Source organism: Polistes dominula, unplaced genomic scaffold (genome assembly GCF_049000335.1).
Source record: "Polistes dominula isolate Pdom_NZ unplaced genomic scaffold, Pdom_raw_medaka contig_11, whole genome shotgun sequence".
In the NCBI taxonomy this organism is placed as follows: domain Eukaryota; kingdom Metazoa; phylum Arthropoda; class Insecta; order Hymenoptera; family Vespidae; genus Polistes; species Polistes dominula.
In genome coordinates this window covers 2352862-2378114 of record NW_028301154.1, presented here as the reverse complement: position 1 = coordinate 2378114, position 25253 = coordinate 2352862, and the positions used below count along the sequence as shown (strand labels likewise).

At 36.4% G+C, this 25253-nt stretch overlaps 1 protein-coding gene across 1 annotated transcript in view; it reads right to left on the bottom strand.

Annotated features, from left to right (window-relative positions):
• Positions 1–25253, bottom strand: part of LOC107072908 (LIM domain only protein 3) — an 82653-nt gene that overhangs the window by 13054 nt on the left and 44346 nt on the right. The window contains exons 2-4 of the mRNA XM_015333222.2: positions 21262–21395; positions 21053–21190; positions 20282–20407 (exon numbers count right to left, since the gene is read on the bottom strand). Of these exons, the coding sequence (XP_015188708.1) occupies positions 20282–20407; positions 21053–21190; positions 21262–21353 (356 nt within the window). The 5' untranslated portion in view covers positions 21354–21395. The remainder of the gene's footprint in view (positions 1–20281; positions 20408–21052; positions 21191–21261; positions 21396–25253) is intronic.

Here is a 25253-nt window from a genome sequence, read left to right as displayed (position 1 = left end):
ATTTATTTATGCTTTTCCCCCAACCCTCTCTCAACCCCCGAAAACTCGCTCGCAACTTCAACTGTGAGCGACACAAATAATATATGAACGTAATCAATTCAACGTTCGGTAGTATCTACGTGAGTTTGCATCGTCATTGGCGTTAGGTAAACGAGCCACGATAATCACGAATAATCCTATCGATCAAGATCTTTTTATTATTATTATTATTATTATTATTATTATTATTATTATTATTATTATTATTATTATTATTATTATTATTATTATTATTATTATTATTATTATTATTAATACAATAACATTACAAATCTAGTATATTTTGTATATTATTTTATATTGGACTATCATCTTTCTCGTGTTTATGAATTTTACTTGATTAATATATAATAAAACGATAATTATTTTAAATTAATGTTTCCAATAATTTTGCAATAATATAGTTTCAAAAGTATTCTTTAATTTGAAATAAATCAACATTACATTTTAACAATCGAAATAAAGATCGTTTGATTTCTATATGTCTGGTAAAGCTTCTCTAACGGTTCTATCTCATTGCTTTGTTTCGATAATGACTGCTTATCTAGGCTCGTTCTACTGTTAATTAATTCAGACTTGTCACAGGGTATCAAGCAACCATAGGACGTTAATTCGATCAGGAGTGAATTCAGTCGGGTTCGACGTTGGCTGGAAGTAGGATGATGATCATGAGATGAGGGAAGGGTGAGGGAAAAGGGAGGTGGATGCTCTTTGCTAAGAGTAGCAGCAGCAGCAGCAGCAGCAGTAACAGTAGCAGTAGTAGTAGCAAGAATAGGTGAGAGGAAATGGGAGGAAGTTATAGGATGGTGGGCGGTTTATGGGGAAGGGGGAGAAACGACGTCGCGATGCCTTTGGTTTGAGGACAGATTTACGGCGCAGACAGTTGACGTTTGCTATCTAAATGTCGACCTGAGAAAGCCGACACGTCGGACGACGACAACGACGACGACGACGACGACGACGACGTCACTCGATAATACACATACCGTCTTGCTGTTCAAGAGTCACTGATATTAAACTGATGCCAGTAAGTAGAGGAAGAGGAAGAAGGTTTCCTATCTGTTCAATACTATATTTCTACCATTGTCTATTATTGTTATATTTTAACGTCTAATCGATTAAATGCTTAAAATTATCTATTTTTTTTGGGTATAAACTTGGCTGTTAATAAAATAGCACACTTTTGAGAAATATTTAGAAAATCGGTTCACGTGGATAACATTTATCTTTAAAAATGAGTCCCTGATCACGAAAATAAAGCAAAAGGTTATACCAAGAATATTCATGGCATAAAATCTTAGCAACGTATAATAAAAAATGTGAACGTTTATAAACGTCAAGTCTTCATTATATTTGTTTTTTTTTTTTATTCAAAGTAAGAACATTTATCTTTCTATTAATGTCGTCTATGGGAAATTAAGCATCGTGCATTCATAGTAAGCCATATTAATGACACAGATTATGCGGAATATTAAGACAGGGATGGATAGTGGGGTGCTTAGAGTAAGATGACTGTATTTAGAAAAGGGTTGAATTCTCCAGGACTAAACTGTAATATTTTGTGAATGCAAAAACCCAGAAAAGGAGACAGAGAGAGAAAGGAAAAATAACTTTTCACGTTGACAAACGAAACAACGATGATTTCCATTTGTCATTTCTTTCAAAGTAAATATCGTTTTTCTACCAAATTTACGTCAACGTACATACACACAGACATACATACACATTGTCATATTGCATTTCCATTAGTTATATATTTTTTTACGCGAATACGCAAACATCATGGATGAGAATATTACATTTTATTCGTGAAAATTATCGATGAAACATTGTCATCGATACCTCGTGACTACATGAATAATAATAATAATTATTATTATAATAATAATAAAAAGGAGAAAAAATAGTAGAGTTAAATCAGGAAATATTTTTATACGTCACCCCTCACATACACACATCATATACACACTCGTACACATATGGACGTATGGGGTAGGGCAGGCGAATATTTATGTTGAACGTCGAAAATGATATAACATAAATGCCTTTGCGTATGCTTTCGTACGATAGCAAAGAGAAGAGAGGAGAGAGAGTCCATCCATCCTTGGAAATCGAGTAGGTTCTCGAGATAGGAGTGAATCGATTCGTTCACTTTTTGCACAGAGAGATAGATAGAAGTAAAAGAGCAAGAAGTAGAAGAAGAAGATGAAGAAGAAGAGACGTAGAAAAGACGCAATCGCATCAAAGATTATTTCCGCCAATAAAATGAAAGTCGATGTTTCGTCCTGATTCCCTTTCCAAACTTCCCCCCTCCAGTTCTTTACTTTGCCTTTTGCCTCTCTCTTTTCCCCCTCATTCTACCAATCGTTTAAAAAAAGACAGTCAGGAGACAGAGTGAGTGAGAGTGAGAGAGTGAGTTTGGTTTAGAAAGTGGAAATGAGAGAGTAGCAAATAAGAAGGAAGAATAAGATGGAAAGGTGGGTGAATGGGTGATCGAGTGAATGAAGGGAAGAGAGAAAGGGATAGGAAGTTGGAAGAAGCTAAGAGCAAGGCCAAAGCAATAAATCTACGGTCGCCCGGAGCAGACACTTATCAGTTCTCCAGAATCACCCAGGATCCGCGACATCACGGACTGCGAGAAATGCCCGGCAGGCTCTCATCTCTTGAAATTGACTCTCTCTTTCTCTCTCTTTCTATTCTTATTCGAAGAATCTCTCATGCCAATTGCCCTCTTCCTTATTTTTTTTTCTCCTATATAATACGTAATATATATTTTGGAAAAAAAGTGTAGTTTGCAGTATTTGTTTCTATAAAATTAATAATAATATTTTTTTAGACGTTTTGTTTGGTACTTTAGATTGTATTTTATGGTAATTTGGAAAATTTTGTTAATTATTCATTTTAATTAGATTACTCCTCTTACATTTATTATTTTATATCAAAAATATTAGAAATTTATTATGTATTATTATCTATATATTATTTTAGATTCATATAGGTTGTACGTGGATATATGAGAACGATACAGCTTATCTTTTAACTGATGATTATCGGTTAACAAAGTAAGCTAGAGAATTAGGGTTGTAGTGGTTATCCTCGACAAATTAGTACCTACTATCCCACCGCTACTAGTATCCTTCTCTCTACCTTTACCTTTTCACCTTGGTGTATTATTGTATAAGTGTGTAAATGTGAATATGCGTGTGTGTAAGAGACTGCAAAGCATTCCAGGTATAGAAGGAGAGGTAAAGTAACTCGGTGAACCAACGGAACGTAAACTGGATAGGATTAAATATGACTTACCGTAGTACTTAAGTTTCCATCATTAGGTAGCCTCTAGCGATAAAAGCATAGCACCGAGCGAGCGAGCGAGCATAGGGACTCTCACTGCTAAGGCAAACTTGTTGTAGGTAGAGGCTCCTTCTCCCTTCTGTCTCCCCCCTTCTTTCCCTTCCTACCACCATCATCTATCCACCCTGTCTCTTTCTCTCGAACAGAAGATCGGCCGAACTAAGTTAGCATCGTTTCGTAACCTCCGGGCATTGTCAAGGTTTCACTGCCCAACTTTACCGTTCTTGCGATTAGACTTTAGCTTTCCTAAGATTACCTTTCAGACTTTCAATGAACTACCTGTAGTATACATATATATATATACATCGTCGATGGATTGAAAAGAACAAAATGTACACTGAAATAATGTACAATTTGTTTTGTTTTCTTTTCTTTTTGTTTCTTTTCTTTTTCTTTTTTGAATGTTGGCTATTGTGTAGACGCTAACGTGACAACGTTTCGAGGGGTGGGAGGGGGCGGCACAGAGGGGTTTTATGCTACACATTGAAATGTATCCGGGCAAGTGTGGGAGACGTTTAAAAAGCGTTGATTCAATTTTACGCTCAAAAGAGAGTACGCGAGCTGGTCCCTCAATCCATAGTCTCGACCACTGCGGATGACAGCGATACCGAGAACGCATTGTTACTGACGTTCCTGTAATTTGCCTGGGAAATTAGTAAAGCGTTTTCGATGTAATCGTTACGACACACACGTGATCTGACACACAATACACTAACTATACTAACCAAAGTATTATACTACGTAATAATATTATGAATTTCATATAGATTTTTTCCGTAGGATCTAACAGTTAGAACTTTGAGGTCTATCGATTTTGTCCTTTTATGAAATTCTTCAACGTTACTGAAAATTTACTTTTACAAATGTAAAGAGAAGAATAGGAGGCAGGGAGGGTGGATATTCCTAAGAGATTCTAGCAAAGATGTCTTAGAAGTTTCTTAGAAGCCATATACAATCCTGGAGACTACTGCAGCTATTCGAAGGATTAATCAACGAATGGGTCCCACTAGAGTTATCCTTCGGCCGCTGCCACAAACCTCTGTTAGAGGCATAATTCAAAGTTGTTCTTGGTTTACGGTTTAATTACCGAATCTTGTTTGCGAGTTTAGATAGAGAAATTTATCCGAATGAATAACTTTCTTTTAACTTCTATCATTCGATTTACTTTCCATTATTTGATTTCACGTTTATTCGTCTAATTAAATATTAACACTTTAATGGCCACTCCTCACACAGCATGTGTGTGATAGCCGGAACACATTGTCCGTTATGTTATTTATAACTTTATATATATATTTAAAATTATATAGAAAATTAAATTTGTGTTGTTTTTTGTTTTATGTTAATTTTTTTGTAAATAACAATATAGTTATTTTTAAATTAATTCTTGAAAAATATTACCAGGCCCCTGACGACGTTTGTCTGCGTACATGTGCGGCCATTAAAGTGTTAATTTAATATTTACAGTTGACATCCTTTAAAATAATGTTTAACAACAGCAATCGATTGTTGTTGGTTACTTCTCATAATTGTCATCTACAGTAAAGTTGGATAGTTTAAAATTGCTTATTGAAATGTTCATTTGAACGACCCCGGGTATTACGAAGTCGTAATTTAACATGAAAATTAGAATTCGTCTTATACATTCAGCTCTCCACTTCAGTTCAGCACTTTAGCGAGCGTTATCTCTTGGAGGGCAGCTTGTTTGACTTCCGGCGGTGTCTCCTTCTGACCGGACACACTTGATAACTGAATAATTCGGTCTACACACACACAAACACACTCACACAAACACACTCACACAAACTCATATATACATACATAGGGGAGGTTTGAAATGAGGAAGAGAAGGAAGAAGAGGGATTGAAGTGGCTCGAGTTCGAAGCACCAACGGGCTTAGCTCACCTAATCCTTTCCGTTGAGTTGCCTTTACATTAACTTAAGTCATAGCAACTTGCTCGAAAGCTGCACATTGACTCCCAACTAGACACCACTCCGGTTTAGATCAAGAAAGAGAGAGAAAGAGAGAAAAAGAATAGGTGATATCGTTATTTATGTTGGCAATTATAGGTATATATTTTCAATAAAAAAAAAGATGAAATATAATGATTATAACTTCTAGGTATAAAGAAGGTAGGGGATATTTAGATAAGTGAAAATGTTCGATTAGTAGGAATTTAGAAACGGAAGCTATTATTTAGGGTATTTCCGTTGGTCGATAATCCGAGAAAAATCATCCTCGTCATCTTTATTTCTCATCTTTTCCCATTTCGATTCGGACAAATCCATGGAAGTATGGTTCGAAGGAGAAAAGGGACTCGATCTTTAGTCGCGCGCTCTCTGGTAACGACCATATTTCTCAATAAACAATAAATCAGAGGAATAAGGTATAGGTTCGATATATTTTTGGTTGTTCTCTCTCTCTCATTCTTCAAGAATCCCATTTTGTCTTTCCTTTTCTTCCATTTACTTTAACAGAACAATCTCTTTGTCTCACTTTCTCTGTATCTCTTTCTCTGTCTTTCTTCTACTCTCTTCCACAAGCTTCCGAGTCTCCGAGCCTCCCATTAATCTATGGTTATCTACGGCGTGTGCCGGATAAGTGCGTCGGAATGAGCCATTTCACCCTTGGGACTTCGAATCCATCCTCCACCCTCGAAAAGTAGAGGAAAGCTCGTCGTCGTCCGGTTACTGCTGCTGCTAGTGCTGCTACTGCTGCTGCTGTTGTTGGAGACTACTGGCCCTTGGGCATCCTTCTACCCTTCTGATGAGCTGTGCAAAACTTCATCCTTAACGAGCTCGTAACGACGGCTCTAGACCTTTCCAGATGATAATGAAAGAATTCAACTCATTTTTCTAAACATATCACTAATCGATGCTCACTATATTTCATACTTTAATATTTTCGTGATTATTGTCATTGTTAATAGGTTGAATGTCACTTAAGTTTCACGTGTCTTGTGAAAAAAATCAATAATTACGTTGCTAGTCTTTTTATAATTAAGTAAAAAGGTTGAAAAATGAAGAAATAAGAAAGGTAAGATTTATAAGGGAAAGTCAAAATAAGACCGAACAACCGAGTGGAGTTTGAACAACCCCCGTGCAGTGAATAACGTTCGCAGGTTATCTTTTCACCTTCGACGCTCGTAAGTAAAGTGGAAAAGCCACCCCTTGTCGGGTACAACCTAACGAACTAAAGAACAATGTTACTTTATATGCGAGCCAGCGACCCTAGGTTTTTCACCCTCCACCTACCCCCTTACCTTCTTACGTTAGCAGTGACTACAACGACAACGACAACTAAGAAGAAGAAGAAGAAGAAGAAGAAGAAGGGCAGAGTCTGCCCTTATTACCGGAAAACTTAAGTGGAAGAAAATGCGTCGCGAAAGGTAGCCCAACCCAAGCACGCCCATCGGAGAAAGTTGAAATTGATGCAGTGGACGACGAGCCCTTGACTTGCTCGAGCTTACGATGAAAGCCACTCTCCTCAGTTACGATACTTTACTAAACTTTCTTACGTTCTTACCAAGTCGTTTATCGAGGCACGCGACTAAACGCCTGTCGATAGCTTCCTCCTCCTTGGTCCTTTCTTTTTTTTTTTTTCATTTTTTTATTCGTTTGTCTACTTCGTTTTTCAAAACAATTCACCCATTTTTATAACTTGTTCATTTTATTGTAGAATTTCTGTCTTTGTCAGAATTGAAATCACAGTGGTTTGGATTTATTTCAAATAAAAGTATAAGTTGTGAGATTAATCGGATTAGTTAGGGTGCTATTATGATAGCTATGAATAGGATAGGCTTCTAAAATGACGTTAGACGTGACAAGAAACATTATATACAGCAATCTAACTCCGTTTCACTAGACTAGCTTGATATCTAGTCAGCTTGCTAAAGTGAGAGAGAGAGAGAGAGAGAGAGAGAGAGAGAGAGACAGAGAAAGAGAGGAGGAACGAATGAGACCGCAGGTGTGTCTGTAACAGACATTGTGTAACTCAGAAGCCAATGTGTCACCGAGAAGATTCGAATTGCTCTCCTAGGTTACACTGTAGCCTGCCCGAAACATGTAACCAACCATTGTTTATTTAAGAAACCTAGAACTAATTAGAATCCTTCAGTTGTCTGAGATCTACCTGATTGATTTTTTTATTATTATTATTTCCAACTTATCTAATCGCAATAAACAATTTAATTTAATGTATATTTAATTAATTTCATTGTTCGGTATTTAATGTATTATTTAATCATTCAATAGTAGGAAACGAGGTATTTGTTGTATCCATGAAAATTAGTTGGAATATGATCGTTGTTTGATTAAATAAAGGAAAATCACGGTATGAGAAAATAGAGATAAATATTTAGATACAATTATTAGAGATTTTTTGCTTATCATTTATAATATGTCGGATGTCTGGTATCGCAGAAAAAGATAATGGCACTTGTAATAATAAAAAGTTAAACAAATAATGGGAATTATTTCGACGGGGGTGGGAGATATTATTTTCTTCTACCTATCATTTTCGCAAAACTGAAAATTCAAATAATTTTTATTGACAGTAAAAAGCAGGAGGATGGAAATGATAACGAAGCAACCCAACCAAGCAAGCAAGCAAGCAACGAACCAACCGGTGGGGAACATTTTAAACGACTATCATTTTATATCGTCGTCCTTTTGGACAAATATTCATGCATCGTTTCGATGCTCGAACGAACGAACGAACGAACCCAACGAACAAACGAATGGTTTGCGATCGTGACGGAGCACGCCCAGAACCGATTATAAATCGCGAAGGTCGCCGAGCGCGCGCGTCCGATAAATTGGGATTTTATTATCGTTAATAACCACCCGGAATTATTATCCGTTGATATTTACGCCGAAGCTGACCGTTCCTCGTTCGAGTCCCCGTGCTACAACGAATGCCATCCACCCTTACCCCCCTCGTCATCCCAGATTCACAACCCCCCCCAACCCTTCTATAACACGCTGCTCTATTGGAGATTTTCTCTCTCTTTCTCTCTCACGTTCACATTTTGACCGTTATTTACGCGTCGCGCGCATACGCTTTTCGCTCCTACTACTACTATAGGGGCTTTTACGAATGTTTATTGGCAAAAATTAACGGGCAATTTGTACCGGCCGGCATTGTCGCCGGTAATTATTATTTTATCAACGTTCGTGCGATCTAGAATGAAACAGCCGAGAGAGAAAGAAATGGAACGCGTTTTCCACCCCCCTCTGTTGAACTCACCCCCTATTCTTTTATCCCCTCGTTCGTCTCCTCCTGCTACCTACCTACCACCTATTTTCTATATACATATATATATATTCTCTTTCACACCGGCATCGGTCAGTGCCGATGCCACTTTTATTATTTATCGGTTTTGCATTCTGCATCGTTCTTGTATTATACACACACTCTTCCCTCCTCCTCTTCCTCCTCCTCACTCTATATATTACTCGTTTCCGTTTAGGAATTTGTTTCCTATATCATCGATTATTCAAAATACCTTTTCCTGACTGCTCGTTTAGTTTAGTTTTTAATTTTTTTTTTATTTTTGCCAAACCATCTACTTCTTTTTTTACTTATTCTCACAAATCCTCACGTTTCCATTTTTGTCTGCTTTTTTCTTTTTTATTATTTTATTTTCCTATCGTTTTGACAACGCCATTTGATTATTAGTATTATTAAACGTTTGAGTGACATTTTTATTCGTTTGCTGATTTTTTTTTTTTTTTGGGGTAATAATTTATCAGAGTTTTGTACGAGTTGTTTGATTTACATTGTTCATTTTACTTTAGGTTAATCAATTTAATGAAACATATGTTAGTATTGTATATTAAAAATAACAATTCAATAATTTATTGAATAAGTCCGGAAAAAAACACAAAGATTTATGGGTTAGAACATTTCAGGTATATTTGATTAGTCAGTTTAGAAAAACCATAAACTCTTTTGTATGTTAGAAATAATAATCAACCAAATTATATTATCGATACGATATCGATATGATTAGAGAAAGAGAGGGAAGGGTGCAGACGAGGGGATGAGAGGAATAGGGGTAGGTAGTTGGTTCATATTGGAAACTTTTGATTATAACACGATAATGATCGCAATAGTAAATCTAATAGGGCAGAGCGGGAATAGCCCGCGGGAAATTTGGGTTGCTTTCTATAACGATATTTGCAAGAGGAGGTGGTTGTTGTTGTTGTTGTTGTTTTTGTTATTATTGCTACTGTTGTGCACGGGTGCCCGAAAATTTTAGTATCGTTTTATCGTCGCTAGAACGAACAACGTCAGCCTAACGCTAAAGTCTACTGTGCTGTGCTGTGCAGTGCAGTGCAGTGCAGTGCAGTGCAGTTCAGTCCAATGCTGGTGCTGGTGCTGGTGCTGCGCGTTTATACTTGGTGTACGCGCATGTACGCGCATACGTTTCAGCGCGTTTTCGAGTCGGCTCATACTATTCCTATCTCTCTCTCCTCTCTCTGTGTGTCTCTCTCTCTCTATCTCTATCTATTTATCTATCTATACCTTTCTCTCTTTCTCGTTTGCATCGGACCAACCAACCAACGCAGCCGCTTCAGCTAATTTCGTATTTGCTCGATTAATTCCGTGCGTTTAACGGAATTTGATGTTCCGCTAATTATTCTATCGTAGCTTTGTTGTAGGTCTCATAGGATACCACCTCCTACCCAATGATAATTAATCCAAATTCTTTATTTTTTATTCTCTGGTTTTATTTTTTTTCGATCAATCTCTTCAATCTCTTTTATTTCCAACATGATTTTTGTCTTAACTTAGGAAACCAAGGAACCTATCTTATATCGTGTTATAAAAAAGTTACCTGTACTTATCTATCATTTAGCTCAGTTCTCATGTATCATAACGATACGTTATTCTTCTACGTGGTACCAAAACAAAACAAAAAGTAACTATGAAGAAAATTCAACGTCAGTAAAGACGTATACAAGTCTGGTTAGTCTGGTAGGAAGAGTTTAAAGCCATGTTTAAGCCGTACGAGGCTTAGACGCGTCTATTCTCTAGCAAGGGCCCTAAACCGGAGATTAAGCCATCACTTTGCATGAGGGCGCTTCAAAAATCCAAGGCTTATATCTAAGCGATGGGCGATGTCGACGACGACGACTACGACGGCAACTACGACGACAACTACGACGACTACGACGACTACTACTACTATTACAAGTATAACGAAGCTAGCGTCTCGCTAATGCTGCGTACCGGCCATGAATTAATTCCGACGTTCGTTCCTATCGCTCCAGCTTTTCCTATTTACGACAGCTACACTTTTTTATACACGTTTTCCTTCCCTCTCTTTTTCTCTTTCTCTTATTCTCTTTCACTCTCTCTTTCTGCGAGAGAGCCAACGCTTAATCACCAGTCCAGATAGATACGTCCAGAGTTCTGAGAAACGAATTAGCTTGAAGATTAATGCTCGACGAGATATTTATACCTAGAGTTAAATCGTTTTTTTTTTTCTTTTCTTTTTCTTTTTCTTTCTTTCTTTTTTTTAATTTCTTTTTTTGTTCTCGTTTTTCTAGGTATATATGAGAGGAACACATGAAGTATGTGGTTGAGCTCTTGAGGATTTCTTTTAAATGTTGCAAATGTTGAATGATTTCATTAGGAATTATTCAAAATTTTAATTTCTTTCTAGTTTTACTCAAGAGAGTAATAAGTAGGAAAAAGTTTGACATTTTTTTTTAGTATATATTAATAGTATATTTTTTGTTTTGTTTAGAATTGGAAGGGTTGAATGTTAGGATATGTTGAAAGGGACGTTATGGTGTACTATAAGTTACACCCAACTAAATGGTCCAGCACGTTTTCATCCGCGAACACACATACTACACATACATATGTATATACATACATACATTTGTATATCTATGCGTTTACGTGTAACATAGCCAATGATTTATGTATACCGCTAATTACCAGCATGCACTGCACTGTTTTATCCGGCGATCATAGTTTTATTAGGGCAACCTGTGCATTGCGGTATTGTCAGCGCCAAAAGCACACCGGTGGCTAACAACAACCAACACCGGCTGCAACCAAAAGCTTTACCTTTTCCCAAAATTTTGGGGGATTTTTTTTTTTCTTTATTTTTACACTTCTTTCTTGCTTTCTTTTACAAAAATATATTTTTGAAGATGTCAAATTTTGTTCAAAAATTCGTGCGAACGATTTTCTGAGATAAAAAAATTAAAATCAATGAGAGATATTATTAATTTGTATCAATAGTACTAAAGAAAAAATAGTCTTGTCACGTTGATAATGATTTAACAATATAATAAAAAAAAAAAAATAAAATAAAAAAAAATTATATTTAAAATCAAATAATTGAAATTTGGTAAAATTGTTAAATAAAATTTTGTTTGTATTTAGCGTAAACAGTATTTGTTACCATCATCGACAGAATTTATTTATTTGTATTTTTTAAACGAATGATAGAATGATAAGTTCGCGATTTGCTTGTCCTATGAATATTCATAAGTGTACGCGTTTCTATGCATTTTGGTATATACATAAATATACATACATGTATTCACGCACACACCCACAAATGAAAACGTTGATACGAGATGCGTATCGCAATCGTTCGATCGCGAATTTTCATTTATCCCCGAAAAGTGCTCGAACTCTCAACATGTATGATACCCCGCGTATATTCGTTTATTTGTATATACATATAGGTGTGTATGCGTGTGTGTGTGTGTGTGTGTTGGTTGCGTGCAGTATCGGTGAAGCGAAATCGTGTGCTTGGTAGAGCATCTTCTTCCCACCGTTATCATCGAGTACATTGTAGGGGTGGGTAGAAGTTCGTTGGGGTGGTGATAAGGGGGAAGAGAGGTAGTGGATGAAAATTTATACATCATTTTGAAGTACGGTTGAAACAATTAACGATAGATAGAAATTTATACTACATCGAGAGTCGTTTGTTTCGAGTCAAGAGGATTCCTCTCTCTCTCTCTCTCTCTCTATGTAAACGCAAGGTTCTCGAATGCTTCAAAGTTAGGTTTATAAATCGAATATACAAAATAAATTCGTGGGTACCAATTGATGATTGATCGTTTTGTTAATTTGTTTCTTTTTTTTCTTGAGAGGATATTTCAATGATTTTTGGAAAATATTTTTAAAAACGTGACTTTAATCGATTATTTTATTTCACAGAAAAAGACAGAGAGAGAGAGAGAGAGAGAAAGAGAACTAATTGGGCTGCTGCATTTTGGGGAATTACAAATAAAAATAAAAAAAAAGGAAAATAATTTAATTTGTGTTTTTAGATTCCACGCATTCGGGTATGTAAGCTGGCTTTTATCGGGCCACCTTCGTGCCGTATTGTATCGTACGTGCACCCTTTACCGAACCTGTTGCCACTTGACCGCAATGTTCAATTTGTGTCAGTTCTCGGGTTCGATGAAACTCGAACGAACGGTTTTTGGTTCGCGTTATCGCGTTTTCGTTGCCAAACTCTAAAGCAGTCACAAAATGCGAGAGAGAGAGAGAGAGAGAGAGAGAGAGAGAGTTCCATTTTACCTATGACAAAGAATAATAGTACCCAGAGTTACACGATCCTAACGCCTACGAAAATACTTTCCTGTTGTATACCTGAGAATTGGAAAGGTGTAACATTTACAGATACACACTAAAGTTTATTCAAAGATTTTAAGATTAATCTTGTATCGAAATAAGGGATACATTTTAAAAATTGATTAAATTGAATTATTAATTATTTTAATATATATTAAACGTTTCTATTCTACTAAGGGATGAAAAAGTGCAATGTTAACACTTATCACCTGAGGTAAAAATACCTTGTACTGTAATTTGTAAAAAAAATTGCATAAAATTGTAAATTATTCATTTGACGTTCAATGAGAGATGATAATAAGAAACTTTTCCATCTAATTGTAAAATACAAAGGTGTACTTTTTAACTATGCAACAAATATTATTATTCTATCGTTTACAAAAGTTTAGAGATAAAATCGTAGACAAATAAATTGTTAATAGCATTTATATTCAGGGTTGAATTACTTTACAATCCCATAATAGTTATATTAATTCTATGAACAAAATATAAATACATTTATCTCGTAAAACTATTCAATTGAATTTCTATCACATTAAATTCATCAATACATAATAGTTGCAAAGTAAAGTACTTACACGTACACGTATGTTCGTAGGTAGTTATAGACCCATGAACATGATAATAAAATTCTCTCTCTCTCTCTCTCTCTAATTCAATTTCATCATATTATTCACAAAAGCTGCGTGTCAATCGTGGGAGTAAAGTAATCGGATGCTGTGCTTTACTACGTTTATAATCAGAACGTTAAAGCTCTCGTTGTAACGATAGTCTTCGAGTATCGTTTCAGAAGAAGGGGTTAGGAAAAGGATAGAGAGACTGTTACACACACACAAATACACATATATAAGGATATATACACAACAGCAGACAGATACATAAAGAGAGACTTGGATACGCATATCGTTAGTACTACAACAGGGTGTATATCCAAAGGGAAAGGGAAAGAGAAAGAGAGGAGGAAGGGATTGAGGATGGGTGGGTGGGTGGTTGTAGATGAAGAGGAGGCAACAGGATCGTGCGTTGAGCATAGAGTAAAGGGGTTGGCCTCGTCCCAATGCAAGAGGAAGTGGAAGAGAGGAGATGACGCTGAGAAGGGGGATAAGAGGGAACGGGGGTGAGAGGGTGAGGGGGTGTTTGGTACTGGCAGGTCTATCGCCATCGGAGCCGGCAATGCGAGTCTAGGCTATCCGGTGACAAAGCAGCTTCGGCTCGTGCAACGAAGCCCACCCACCCCCGTTCACCAGCTCTGTTCACCACCCTCCTCTCTCTCTCTCTCTCTCTCTCTCTCTTCACCCTACTCTCGGATTATCACCATTGAAAATGGTGCAACTGAAACCCCTACTGTTCGGATGCAGCGGCGCTTGAACGCGATACGCGAGCCCCGCCAGGAGTCCCTGCACCGACAACCGGAAATGAATTCCTTGTTGCGTACAACCACGAATTACATCGCAGTTTACGTGTTTAGAGAAAAGATTACGAATAATCTCGTTTTTTTTTTTTTTTAACCTAAGGAGTAGTAGAAGTATGGGGGTGTGAGATTTTGTTATAGAAACAAAGTGAAATCGGATCGTTGAAGTTTTATTGTGGTGATTTGATGACTTTTTTGTTTGTTTTTAAATAAAGTTCAAGGTTCTGCAATTGTCTGATCTTCGTCTGAGGAATGTGGGTTTCGCGGGATGAAGAGTATCCTGATCGCAGTCTTAGCAAAAGGGTAAAAGTAAAGTGAACCACCCTCGGTAAGGGATAGTAACTAAATTGGTGGCAGTATATTACCGGTTGGACTGGCGCATTTAATTTGAATATAATCGTGAAAGGAGATCTCAGAAAGCTTGGAGGTACCAGCCGACGCGCGCGGGAGTGCGTGACGTTGACCGGATGTGCTCCCGGGACACCGGAAACAAAATGGCTGCACCCTCTCTCTCTCTCTCTCTCTCTTCCATTTGTGGTATCCTTGCATTAGATCCAAAAGGGTTGTACTTCAAGTTGAAGATATCATAGTTTCTAACTTATAACATTTTAATAATAATAATAATCATTATTTCTATATTTTTTTTTCTTATTTACACATAAACATAATTATTATTTATAAATGTGTATAATTATAATTGTAATTGTTTTAATATTAAAATTATGTGTAATAATATGATCTAGATATAATAATATAATATTAATAAATATAATATAATATTAAAATTAAAACTACAATATTATTATTATTATTATTATTATTATAATTAATAATAATGATTATTATTGGATAACATTTTGTAGTGTTAAAAGCACCGTACATATTTCAATGACGAAAATATATGAGCGATGTCTAGGTTTAATTGAACGTGTAACTGTAGTCACAGTTATACGGACGAGTATTTAAATTGAATATTAATCGACCGACATTCGATCAATGTTGTTTGATGTATATTTAAACATTCACAAGCATTATCATAAAGTAACGCGTTGTTAATATATCATATATCGTCCAAGTTCGTGACTATTGCTCGTATTACGAATATTCATTTCTCTGACCGCGTTTTTGGAATGTTTCAATACGCAAATTATTATCGTTTAAAACGTAATATTAACTTCTTTCCTTCTTATTCTCTTTTATTCCGGTTGTTTTATTTATTTATTTTTTTTTTTTTTCTTTAAACCTTACGATCGCGTTTACTCGGCTCGTTAAGAGAATTCAATATTAAAACCAGGCACATTTGCGTGGCATGTTGGTTCGGCACAAGGTTCAACACGGTTTTATTCGGTTTTTTTTTCCTTTCTTTTTTCGTTCAGTTCAGATCTGTTCTGTTCTGTTCTGCTCTGTTCTGTTCAGTTCTGTTCAGTTCAGTTTCAGTTTGGTCGGTTGTGTGTTTTGTTAGTGTAAGGCAAGTCGAATGATTTTCTAGTAATTACGATGCCAAGCAATGATTCGCGTGGGAATATAGCAGAGTATACCGTTCGATAAGCTCCGCGGAACAATAACAATTAAGCCGGCCGACTCGTAATGCCAAAATTTAGTATAAGCACGAACAATGCTTTGCTTGATGGTTGCCTTTAGAAAGGGAAGGAAGATTTCCACGCTTTCTCGACAATAGCCAAAGCGTACTTTCATAAACAATGGGAAAAGCTTTTGAGCTTCTTGGGTGAGAAGATCGTAAGGCGCCTTACAAACAGATATATATATATATATATACGAAACTTATACCTGTAATAAAAGAATATAATATATATATATAGAGAGAGAGAGAGAGAAAGAGAGAGAATTAGAGAATTGTTAAGGAGCTTGTTTGTTTCAAAACCAATGATACACAATACAGTACTTTATTTTAACTCGATAATTACTAATTTAATGAGTCGAAAATCGTTCCCCATTATTATATTCAAATAGTATACTCTGGTGTTTAATTATTATTCCGTTATTACGATTGTCAAATTGTTCGAAAAGTGTTTCAATTTTTGTTTGTTTGTTTCTTCAATAAATGAAATATCGTCTAACGAAAAACATTATATTAGGATTTACTTTTGCAATATAATAAAATTGTAAAATTCTACTAACATAAGTCTCGTCATTATTTTCACGATCAATTCACACGTCTACTTATTAAATCATGAAAATAATTAAATTAAAACCGTATGCGTGTGTGTATGTGCGCGTTTTGTTTAAATTCATTTTAATACGCCATCAAACGTAAACAGTCAGATCTGCCACCACATCTAAGGTTCTTCTAAATTTATATAGAAAATAATTTGAATAAATCTAAATGGGTACCTATATACGCATACATGTATGGTTTTTAGCGAAAATAAATCGATAGTTTAAAAAGATGAACGATAAATCAGTAGAGTAGGATTTTTCGTGGACGAACCATGACATCTGCTTTAATAAAAGCTCGACGTTCGCGACAGAGACTCGTTGGGGTGGCTGGGAAAAGAGGAGGAAGAGAAAGGGCGAAGGGTGGTGGGTCACGGGCAGGGGAGGGGAAGGGGTGTCAAGCGCGGCACCTACCTCTCGCCGAATCCTTTTTTTTTTGGTTTTGTTTTTGATTTTTTTTTTTACGGTTTCCGAAATATTTAACCGAACATTGAGCGCGAGGATAAAAAAAAGAAAAAAGAAAAGAAAGGAAAGGAAAAAAGAGTTCGTGAAAATCACCGTGGACGTAGTTTGACGTCATCAGAGTCGTTTTAGAAACACACAGGGTTTAACATGCAATGCCCCTGTTCGTTCTCTCGTTAATGGATAAACGGTGCTCGTTTATCGAAAAGCGTAAACGAGAAGGAAGGAATGAAAACGAAGTGACATAAAGAGAAACAACAGTTCCGAGGGGTAGGAGAGGTTTGGGGTGGTAGGAAAAGAAGAAAAAGAAAGAAAGAAGGAAAGGAGATGGAGGAGAGGATGGTGTGAAGGGTTTTAACGGGGATGGTGGACACCCTTATAAGAGTTTACGGTATAGGAGTCGCCTCAGGAGCGTATGATTAAACAACTCAGGTGTTTTATGCTCGGTTCGTGTAGATCGCGTGACCCAACGGCCACATCCGTTTCCGCCTTTACGTACACGGTCAACCCCCGTCTTCTTGGACGGGGTAACTCCCTACCCCCTACCCCTACCCCATTTTCTTAGCGATCCCTTCGTCTTAAGGGTTGCACGTTAACCATCGGGCCACGAAAGAAAGTATACTTTCGACGTATCTCCGAGCCATGATCTTACTCGCTCGATACACCTCCCACGTAATACTACGACGTCTCTCACGTTCTATTGTATTTTTCATCGAGAATCTAACAGATCTTTTACCTTATAGTCATTACAGTACAGTACTATCAATAATTTATTTAAATTTTTTTCTTTTAGTAATATAAAAAAATTTAGCAAAAACAGTTACAGCAGAAACAGATGAAGAAAAAGAAAATCTTATTTACGAATAGTAACTTGCAAATTTTCTTTTAACATCGTAAAAGTTTTTTGTGCCTCGTTAAACGACCTTTAACTTTTTATTATAGTTCTTACCGTTTTCTTTTTATTTCTATTTTCTTTGTTTCTTACGAGATCGTTTCGATTAAATGTCGCTAAACGCGTACTTCTTTCATGATTTTTTGTTTTTGTTTTTTTTGTACTTTTTCGATTATATTCGAATTTTCTTATGAAAACTCGTGTAAGTTTCTTCAAAGAAAAGAAAAATTAGGTTTGTTCGAGAATTGAGGTCATACGAGATACGTCGATGAAAGGTACGAAAGGTCAAGGAAATGCCGTAGTCTGACATTTGAAGCTACGAAATACCATCAAGCAACCCCTACACGTTGTCTTTCCTGTTCATCTTTTATTTTATTTTTTTTTCATCTAATTATTTAAAGTGTCCTCCTTCTTTGATTCGCAAAATTTGATTAAAGTAATTATCCGTGATCCAAATTTATCGTTGAATAATAATCGAGTTTCTCTGTTTGTTCCTTATCAAATTATAATATTATAATAATAATAATAATATTATTATTATCATTATTATTATTATTGCTTATCCGCGAGTAGCATTAACATTTATTCCCTATTTTTATAAATTTGTTCATTTCGTTTTTATTTTTAGAAATTGTGGGATGTTTCATAATAGAACAGTTTAAAATCGTTCCTAGCGAGTCAGGCAACATTATCGAACAATTAAATCCGTTTAATTAATCAGTCGGGTAACGCAATAACGAGCCACGCCATTCGTATATTTCGACAGGAGCAATAGCTAATTACATAATATCTAATAAACCGTAAAGCGGATATTGAGAGAGTAATACGATGATTATACGATGGAGTGTCGTTACGTTACTACTACCTTTCAAAATATGCCAACGATTTATGTATTACCTTGCCCCCTGGTCGAACATTACATATATTTTTATTTTATCCAATTATGATTATTTCATTTAGGATATAATTATAAAATAATTATCATTTTATTATAATTGTAAATTGTTTTTTATTTTTCTTTTTTTCATTCATTTATTCATTCATTTTTGTATGCTTGACTTTTTTTCCACGTTTAAGAAAAATGTTCTATCTCTCTTTTTTTTTATTTTGATATCTCAGTTACTGTCTCTTTCTACGAAGGTTCTCTTACTCTTAGTCAAACGTCGAGAGCATTCTCATCAGCACCCTCACCGAACTCGCGAGTTTTCCGAGAAATTAGTCGAGTTGATTTGCATCTGACGTGCACCTCGAGGCACCCACACGTCGCTCGCATAGTTCGAAACTCTGACTTTCCTTTCGCCAAATGTCTCGACTGTTCCGTACGAAGAGCCGTATACTATCGCGTCAATTATTCTCCACCCTGGATGAGAGGGATGGAGGATAAGGGGGGTGGGTACAAGGGACAAAGATAGATAAAGAGAGAATGGGAATTTACGAGAATCGTCACTCGGAGTTTCCCCATTTATGGGAAAGGAAAGGGGTTACTGTTTCTGTAAAATTAATATTCCACTAAAATTTTGTACTTTTTTTTTTTTTTTGATTTTACTTAAACAATTAAATTCCTGATATTTTTAAGAATTCCAAGATAATCCCAGATAATATAATTCCTGATGCACAAGAAAAATGTATAAAATTCCTCAACGAAATTGTTCATTTATTTTCATTTAAATTAAGAAGAAAAATATGTAAGAAAGACAGGGTTGCTGTTGTTTCTCGCAAATGAATATTTCTCAAAAATAAAAAATAAGTTCTTTCCCTTTTTGATTATAATTAATGAAAAAAAAAAAAAAAACAAATACAAATATGAGGAATAAAAGGGTGGCTAGATTGAAAATTCTTGAGTTGTTAAATACCGCGTAGCAGCTAAACCACGAGAGAGATGTTGCTGACTTTCATCCCGATTATCTTCACTCGGTAGATACCAGAAAGGTGTGGAGGAGGTGTTCCGAAGACGTAAGTCTCGGCACGAAGAAGAACTTTCGGCTTAACTCGCTTGTTGTGAATAAGTAAGCGAAGTGTTGCAAAGTCCTGGGAGAAGTTTTCCAAGAGTAGTAGTAGTAGTAGTAGTAGTAGTAGTAGTAATAGTAGTAGTAGTAGTAGTAGCAATACCACCCAAGAGAAAGGAAGTGAGGTGAGGTGAGGTGAGGTGAGGTAAGGTGGTGGCAGCCCGCGCCCTTTCAAACGCGAGTTTGCCTCTACTCGAATTAAATTGTTATACGGATGAGCTGCCACGAGTGAAGAGACGACGTTTTCTTCCTAACGCGTGAATCTTTCATTATCTGTTATCTTCTAGCAGCACTCTAGCCAAATAATTCTAAATAAAATGAATAAATCTTACTTGTGATCGCATTCCTGACAGGAAAAACATTCCAGATGATAAACGTTCGTTCTTGCTCTCATGACCATTTCGAAAGCCGGTATGACTTTGTTACATGCCGCACAGTAACCGGTGTTCCCAAAAAGCCTGGACAAAATAAATAAAAAGATAATTATTATGATTATTTTCAATCGAAAGATAAAATAACTTACATTAGAGCAAAGAAAATATTAATTTGAACGGTAATACCACCGAGTTATAATAGGAGGAATAACCTGGTGAAGGATAAAAATCATGGTAACCCGGGATCGTAACGAGTGCCAATAAAAGCTCATGGGGGACATAGTTGGAGAGAGTATGTCGTCTTCAAATATTGGGCCATTAATAAAGGGCACGATGGGTGTTGTTTCGATAGAGGCAGACGGTTGCGGCGGCACCTGCCTGCTTTCCCTCGGGAGTTGTCGGCGGGGGTTTAATCTCAACGCACAAGGCTTTATTTGCTTCGCTTGTTTAGACGACCAAAAGGAGGATGAGTAGGAGGAGGAGGAGGACGAGGAGGAGGAGGAGAATGTGGATGTGGATGGTGTATTCAATAAAGGGAAACTCATCTGTAAAATTCGATTTGTTTTTCCACCTCCGGCTATTCCTTTCAGAGTTTTCTTCTTCTTCTTCTTTTTCTTTTCTTTTCTTTCCTTTTCTTTTCTTTTTTGTTGGCTTTGTTTACTTTTATACGCAACGATAAGAATGAGAAGATATCGATAGGCTTATATATTTCAGTTTATATTATCTTACCTCAGATAATCTCTTTTGCAGAGAATTAGATTGGCTTTTGTGTATAGCGTCGAACCAACTTCCCCCAATCTGCAATCGCAGCAACCACATTTCAAACAGTCCTCGTGCCAGTATAAGTCCAACGCTTTCAATAAATATCTAAAACAATTACGGATACATTAAGTATTATTATATGTAATTAGGTCGTCCTGAAAATTTCCATTTCTAACCTTTCGGTGATAGTTTTCCCACATCCAGCGCATTCCTGTTGAGTCGCACCGTTTTTACTGCCAGGTTCGTTTTTGCTCACGTCCATCATCATTTTTTCTAATCTCCGATGTTGTCACCTCGGAGATTCACTAGACTGTAAAATAAAAACATAAGACAATAATTTAGATAAGATAATCTTTATCAAATCGTATTCTTGAATACAATATGACAATCAAATGAGTTGAAAATAAACGGTTTGGTATAAAATCGTATGTTCAGTTTGCTTAGCTTTTAAACAAGTTTCACCGGCCGGCATCTGGCACTATAGAAACGCGTCGGCTTGTCTATGAGTAATTAGAGTTACGGCTCGAGAATTTAACCGCGTGGTTTGGTACCATCTGTGTCCGAGCTGTGTGTGCTGGGTGGGTGGCTTGGTTTAGCTCTGCTTCTCTCTCTCTCTCTCTTTCTTTCTATTTCTCTGACGATGCGGTCAGAGTTTAGAATCGAATTAGTTTGACCCTCCCTCCAAAGCAGTCACCAATTCTCCAACGACTGAACATTTTATTCGGAATTTTAGAACTGAAACCTTATCTTCGACAAACATCATGACGATCTTTTGCAATTCACTTGTTTTATAATTATTTTATATTTATTTATTTTTTTTTTTTTAATTATTATATCGTCTATTCGTGATCGGTCAGCAACGTGTTTTTTTTGCCATGAAATCGATAATAGATAAGATTTCTGAAGGAATGGATTATTGAAATCGAGTATTCCGGTAAATATTTACAAGTAAATTGCTGCTATGAACAAAGTTTATGCGGTTTCAATATGTCCTTTCCCTCACCACCCAGTCCCACTACTTCCCTTTTATAGCCTGGACACAATATTGCAAGGACGTTGTTAATATCTTCCATGCGGTCGCGACTTCGAAACAAATATTAATACTTAGGAGAATACCTTTGATCGGGTTTCATATTTATTTCAAAACTTTCCAATAAATGTTGCCTATCTATATTTAGTCAATGGGTTAAGGACCTAATCGTAGGAGGTCTTGGATAAAACTATCTATCTAACAAAAATTAGTTAGGGTATATTTCTTAAATGTGAGTGAAGATCTAATATAACAGGGTTATATAAATGTTCCTATCGAAGGATTATTAATCTGACGAAATTTAATAGGGGGAAACGTTTTAGTGCATTAAAACGTAGAGAAAGAGAGGGAGAGAGAGAGAGAGAGAGAGGGAGCCAGCACCCCGTCAGTCGCGAATTGTGCCGACAACAACGCGTTTGGATTACCGTTGTTCCATTATCGTTGAAACGAGAGCAACTTCGGTTACGAGAATCACAACGAGGCGAGTTAATTAATCGAGTTGAATCGATTATACGCTTTACTCCCCCTATTTCCCCCCCCCCCCGACTCTCTCTCTGAAACTCTCCGCACCTCCGCCTTCTATCAACCAACCTACCCCCGAAACTCCCACCCCGTGCATACACCTCTTCTTCTATACCGGCTACCGATAAATTGAGTTCGTTATAAATAATCGTACAATAATTATTATTCGTAAGCGTGCTGCAAGCCCTACTACTACTACTACTACTACTACTACTACTATTACTACTACTACCACCTATGAAAGAGGAGGAGGGTAATGATTAATGGAATAACTAACCAGCGTACGGGGGTAGGTAAATTATGCAAACTATTAAATCCGCTCGCGCACAAAGTTTCCCCACATAATAATTGCGTGACGAATGTTTCACCGTTAAAATCCATAAGTTCGCCACTCTCTTCTCTTTCTGTTTTCCTTCTCTTTTTCTATACACCATATCATCGTATACGGAATTCTATCTTATCGCTGGTTATTACGTTTACGCGCGGGAATTTTCTTCACGGTCGGTAGTGGTGCGTTGTTGTTATTATTATTGTTATTGTTATTCGTCTTGAATTAAAATCCGTGTTAAAATACACTTTTACACTTTTCACACGCGATCCTTTAAACCAATGAAAAAAAAAAAAAAAAAAAAAAAAAAACAGGATCGAAATGTTAAATTTTGACTCTACTATCGTCGAATTTGATACGATTGAACGAACTGTAAAAAGATAAAAATTGTGTTGTTCACCATGGTTTTTATTTCTTTATTTTTTTTTTTTTTTTTCGTTTGTTCTGATCGAATTGATACGTTTTTATTCGTTCGCATCAGATAAAACAAAACAAAACAAAACAAAACAAAAAATATAAAAAGACATAAAAAATAAGAGCAGAGGAAAAAAAAATTTGAAGTAAACTGAGCAATTAGAAATATAAATAACACGTCAGTCTAATGTTTTGAATTGGTCATAATTTCCTTTGAATGAGACCTCGTACTTTGTACTACGTAGTTTAAACGGAAGTAAGTTGAATTACATATGCCGGTATGGCAAAACGAAAATTCCTGTGGACTCCGACCTGGATTCCAAAGAAGACCTCAGGAAACCTTCGACAACCCTGGCTGCCTGGCTGGCTGCCTGGGTGGCTGCTTGGGTGGCTGCCTGGCCAGTCGATTTCCACTTTGTTTTGCAATTTGCGTGAAGGTACTAGTCTCCTCCTAGCTCTCCTTCCACCCTTTCCTTGTTTTCTCCCCTTTCTCACTCTCTTCTATACCACCAGGAAAGTACCACTGAGGAGGGCTTGAAAAACCGGGCATTGTTGTGGCTCCCTCAAAGCTTTGTTTCAAACGTTACCGTGCCGGAACTTCGAAACCCTCTTACGAGGGTGACAATGTGAACTAGTACAAGAGAGAAATGCAGTAAAGACGAACCGAACAACTACCAAGTTCATTCTTTTAACTACGAAACGCAACATCTCTTTTTCTTTCTTTTCTTTTTGAAAAATTTCGAAGTCGAAAAGATTTCAGCTTTTTTTTTCGAATTAAATGATTCGACTAGGGTTTAACCCTTTTCGGACGTATTTAATTTGAACATGGGTGTCGCAGTGGTCGGAATTTATTTATTATGTAAAATACATATTATGTCAAAATACATATAAATTATTGTTAAATAGAATTGTTAAGAAAGATAATAGTATTTCCAATTAAATGACTTTTCTTTTAAGTACAATATGTTGATGAGAGTGTTTCCACGTTGAAGGTAATTACTTTAGCTGCAGGTTGTATACACTCGGTAAATCATGTTTGATAATTTCATAGGACTGCTGCACGAGTCAAAGGCAACTCGTACGAGGAGTATGTACATCGAATTTCCTAATTGGTGTTTATCCTGGACTAGCTTGTAAAAAGGCAAAACGTGTATGTGCATCATATACATATGTATTAGCTATATTTAACGTGGTCAAAAGGTTAACGGAGCAGAGGAAGAGGCAGCAGAATGCTTCGTTGGAACGTAACTGAGCAAAAAAAAAATAAAAAAAAATAAAAAGAAAGAGAGAGAGAGAGAGAGAGAGAGAGACAGGGAGTTCATAACGAGAGACACGTTTCTTTCGAAAGTAGCTCGCATCGTTGACGATTTGTTCGTCAGGTACGTGATTGGATCATCCACGGACGGTGATCTTCAAAGCAACGATAATTCGATTATCCGTTACACGTTCGACAACCGCTAACTCGGCTGTTGTAAACTGGACCTGCTTGAAAAGGCATCCCTTTAACCCCTCACATCCACATCTCCAACTCCCCCCGTGTCTCTGTCATTATTTTCTCCTCCCTCTTCCTGTGTGTCAAGTTCGTTTTCCTTTGTCAAATTTTCTCTCACGCTCATGGGAATATGCTAACCTGTCACTTCTAAGAACAACTTTGAAGGCTGTTTAAGAATGTCTGTTGGTTTTAAATATTCTCTAAGCGTTTTTACTTTTCTACAGAAAAACAAAAAGAATTCATTTTTTTTTTGTTATTTCTTACCTATTCATACTTAAAATTATTGATTAGATCATTCGTCTACTTTTTAAATACAACAAAAGTGCCATTTTAAATTGGTATTTCAATAAAAGAATTCTTATTAATAATACTTCTGTAAAAT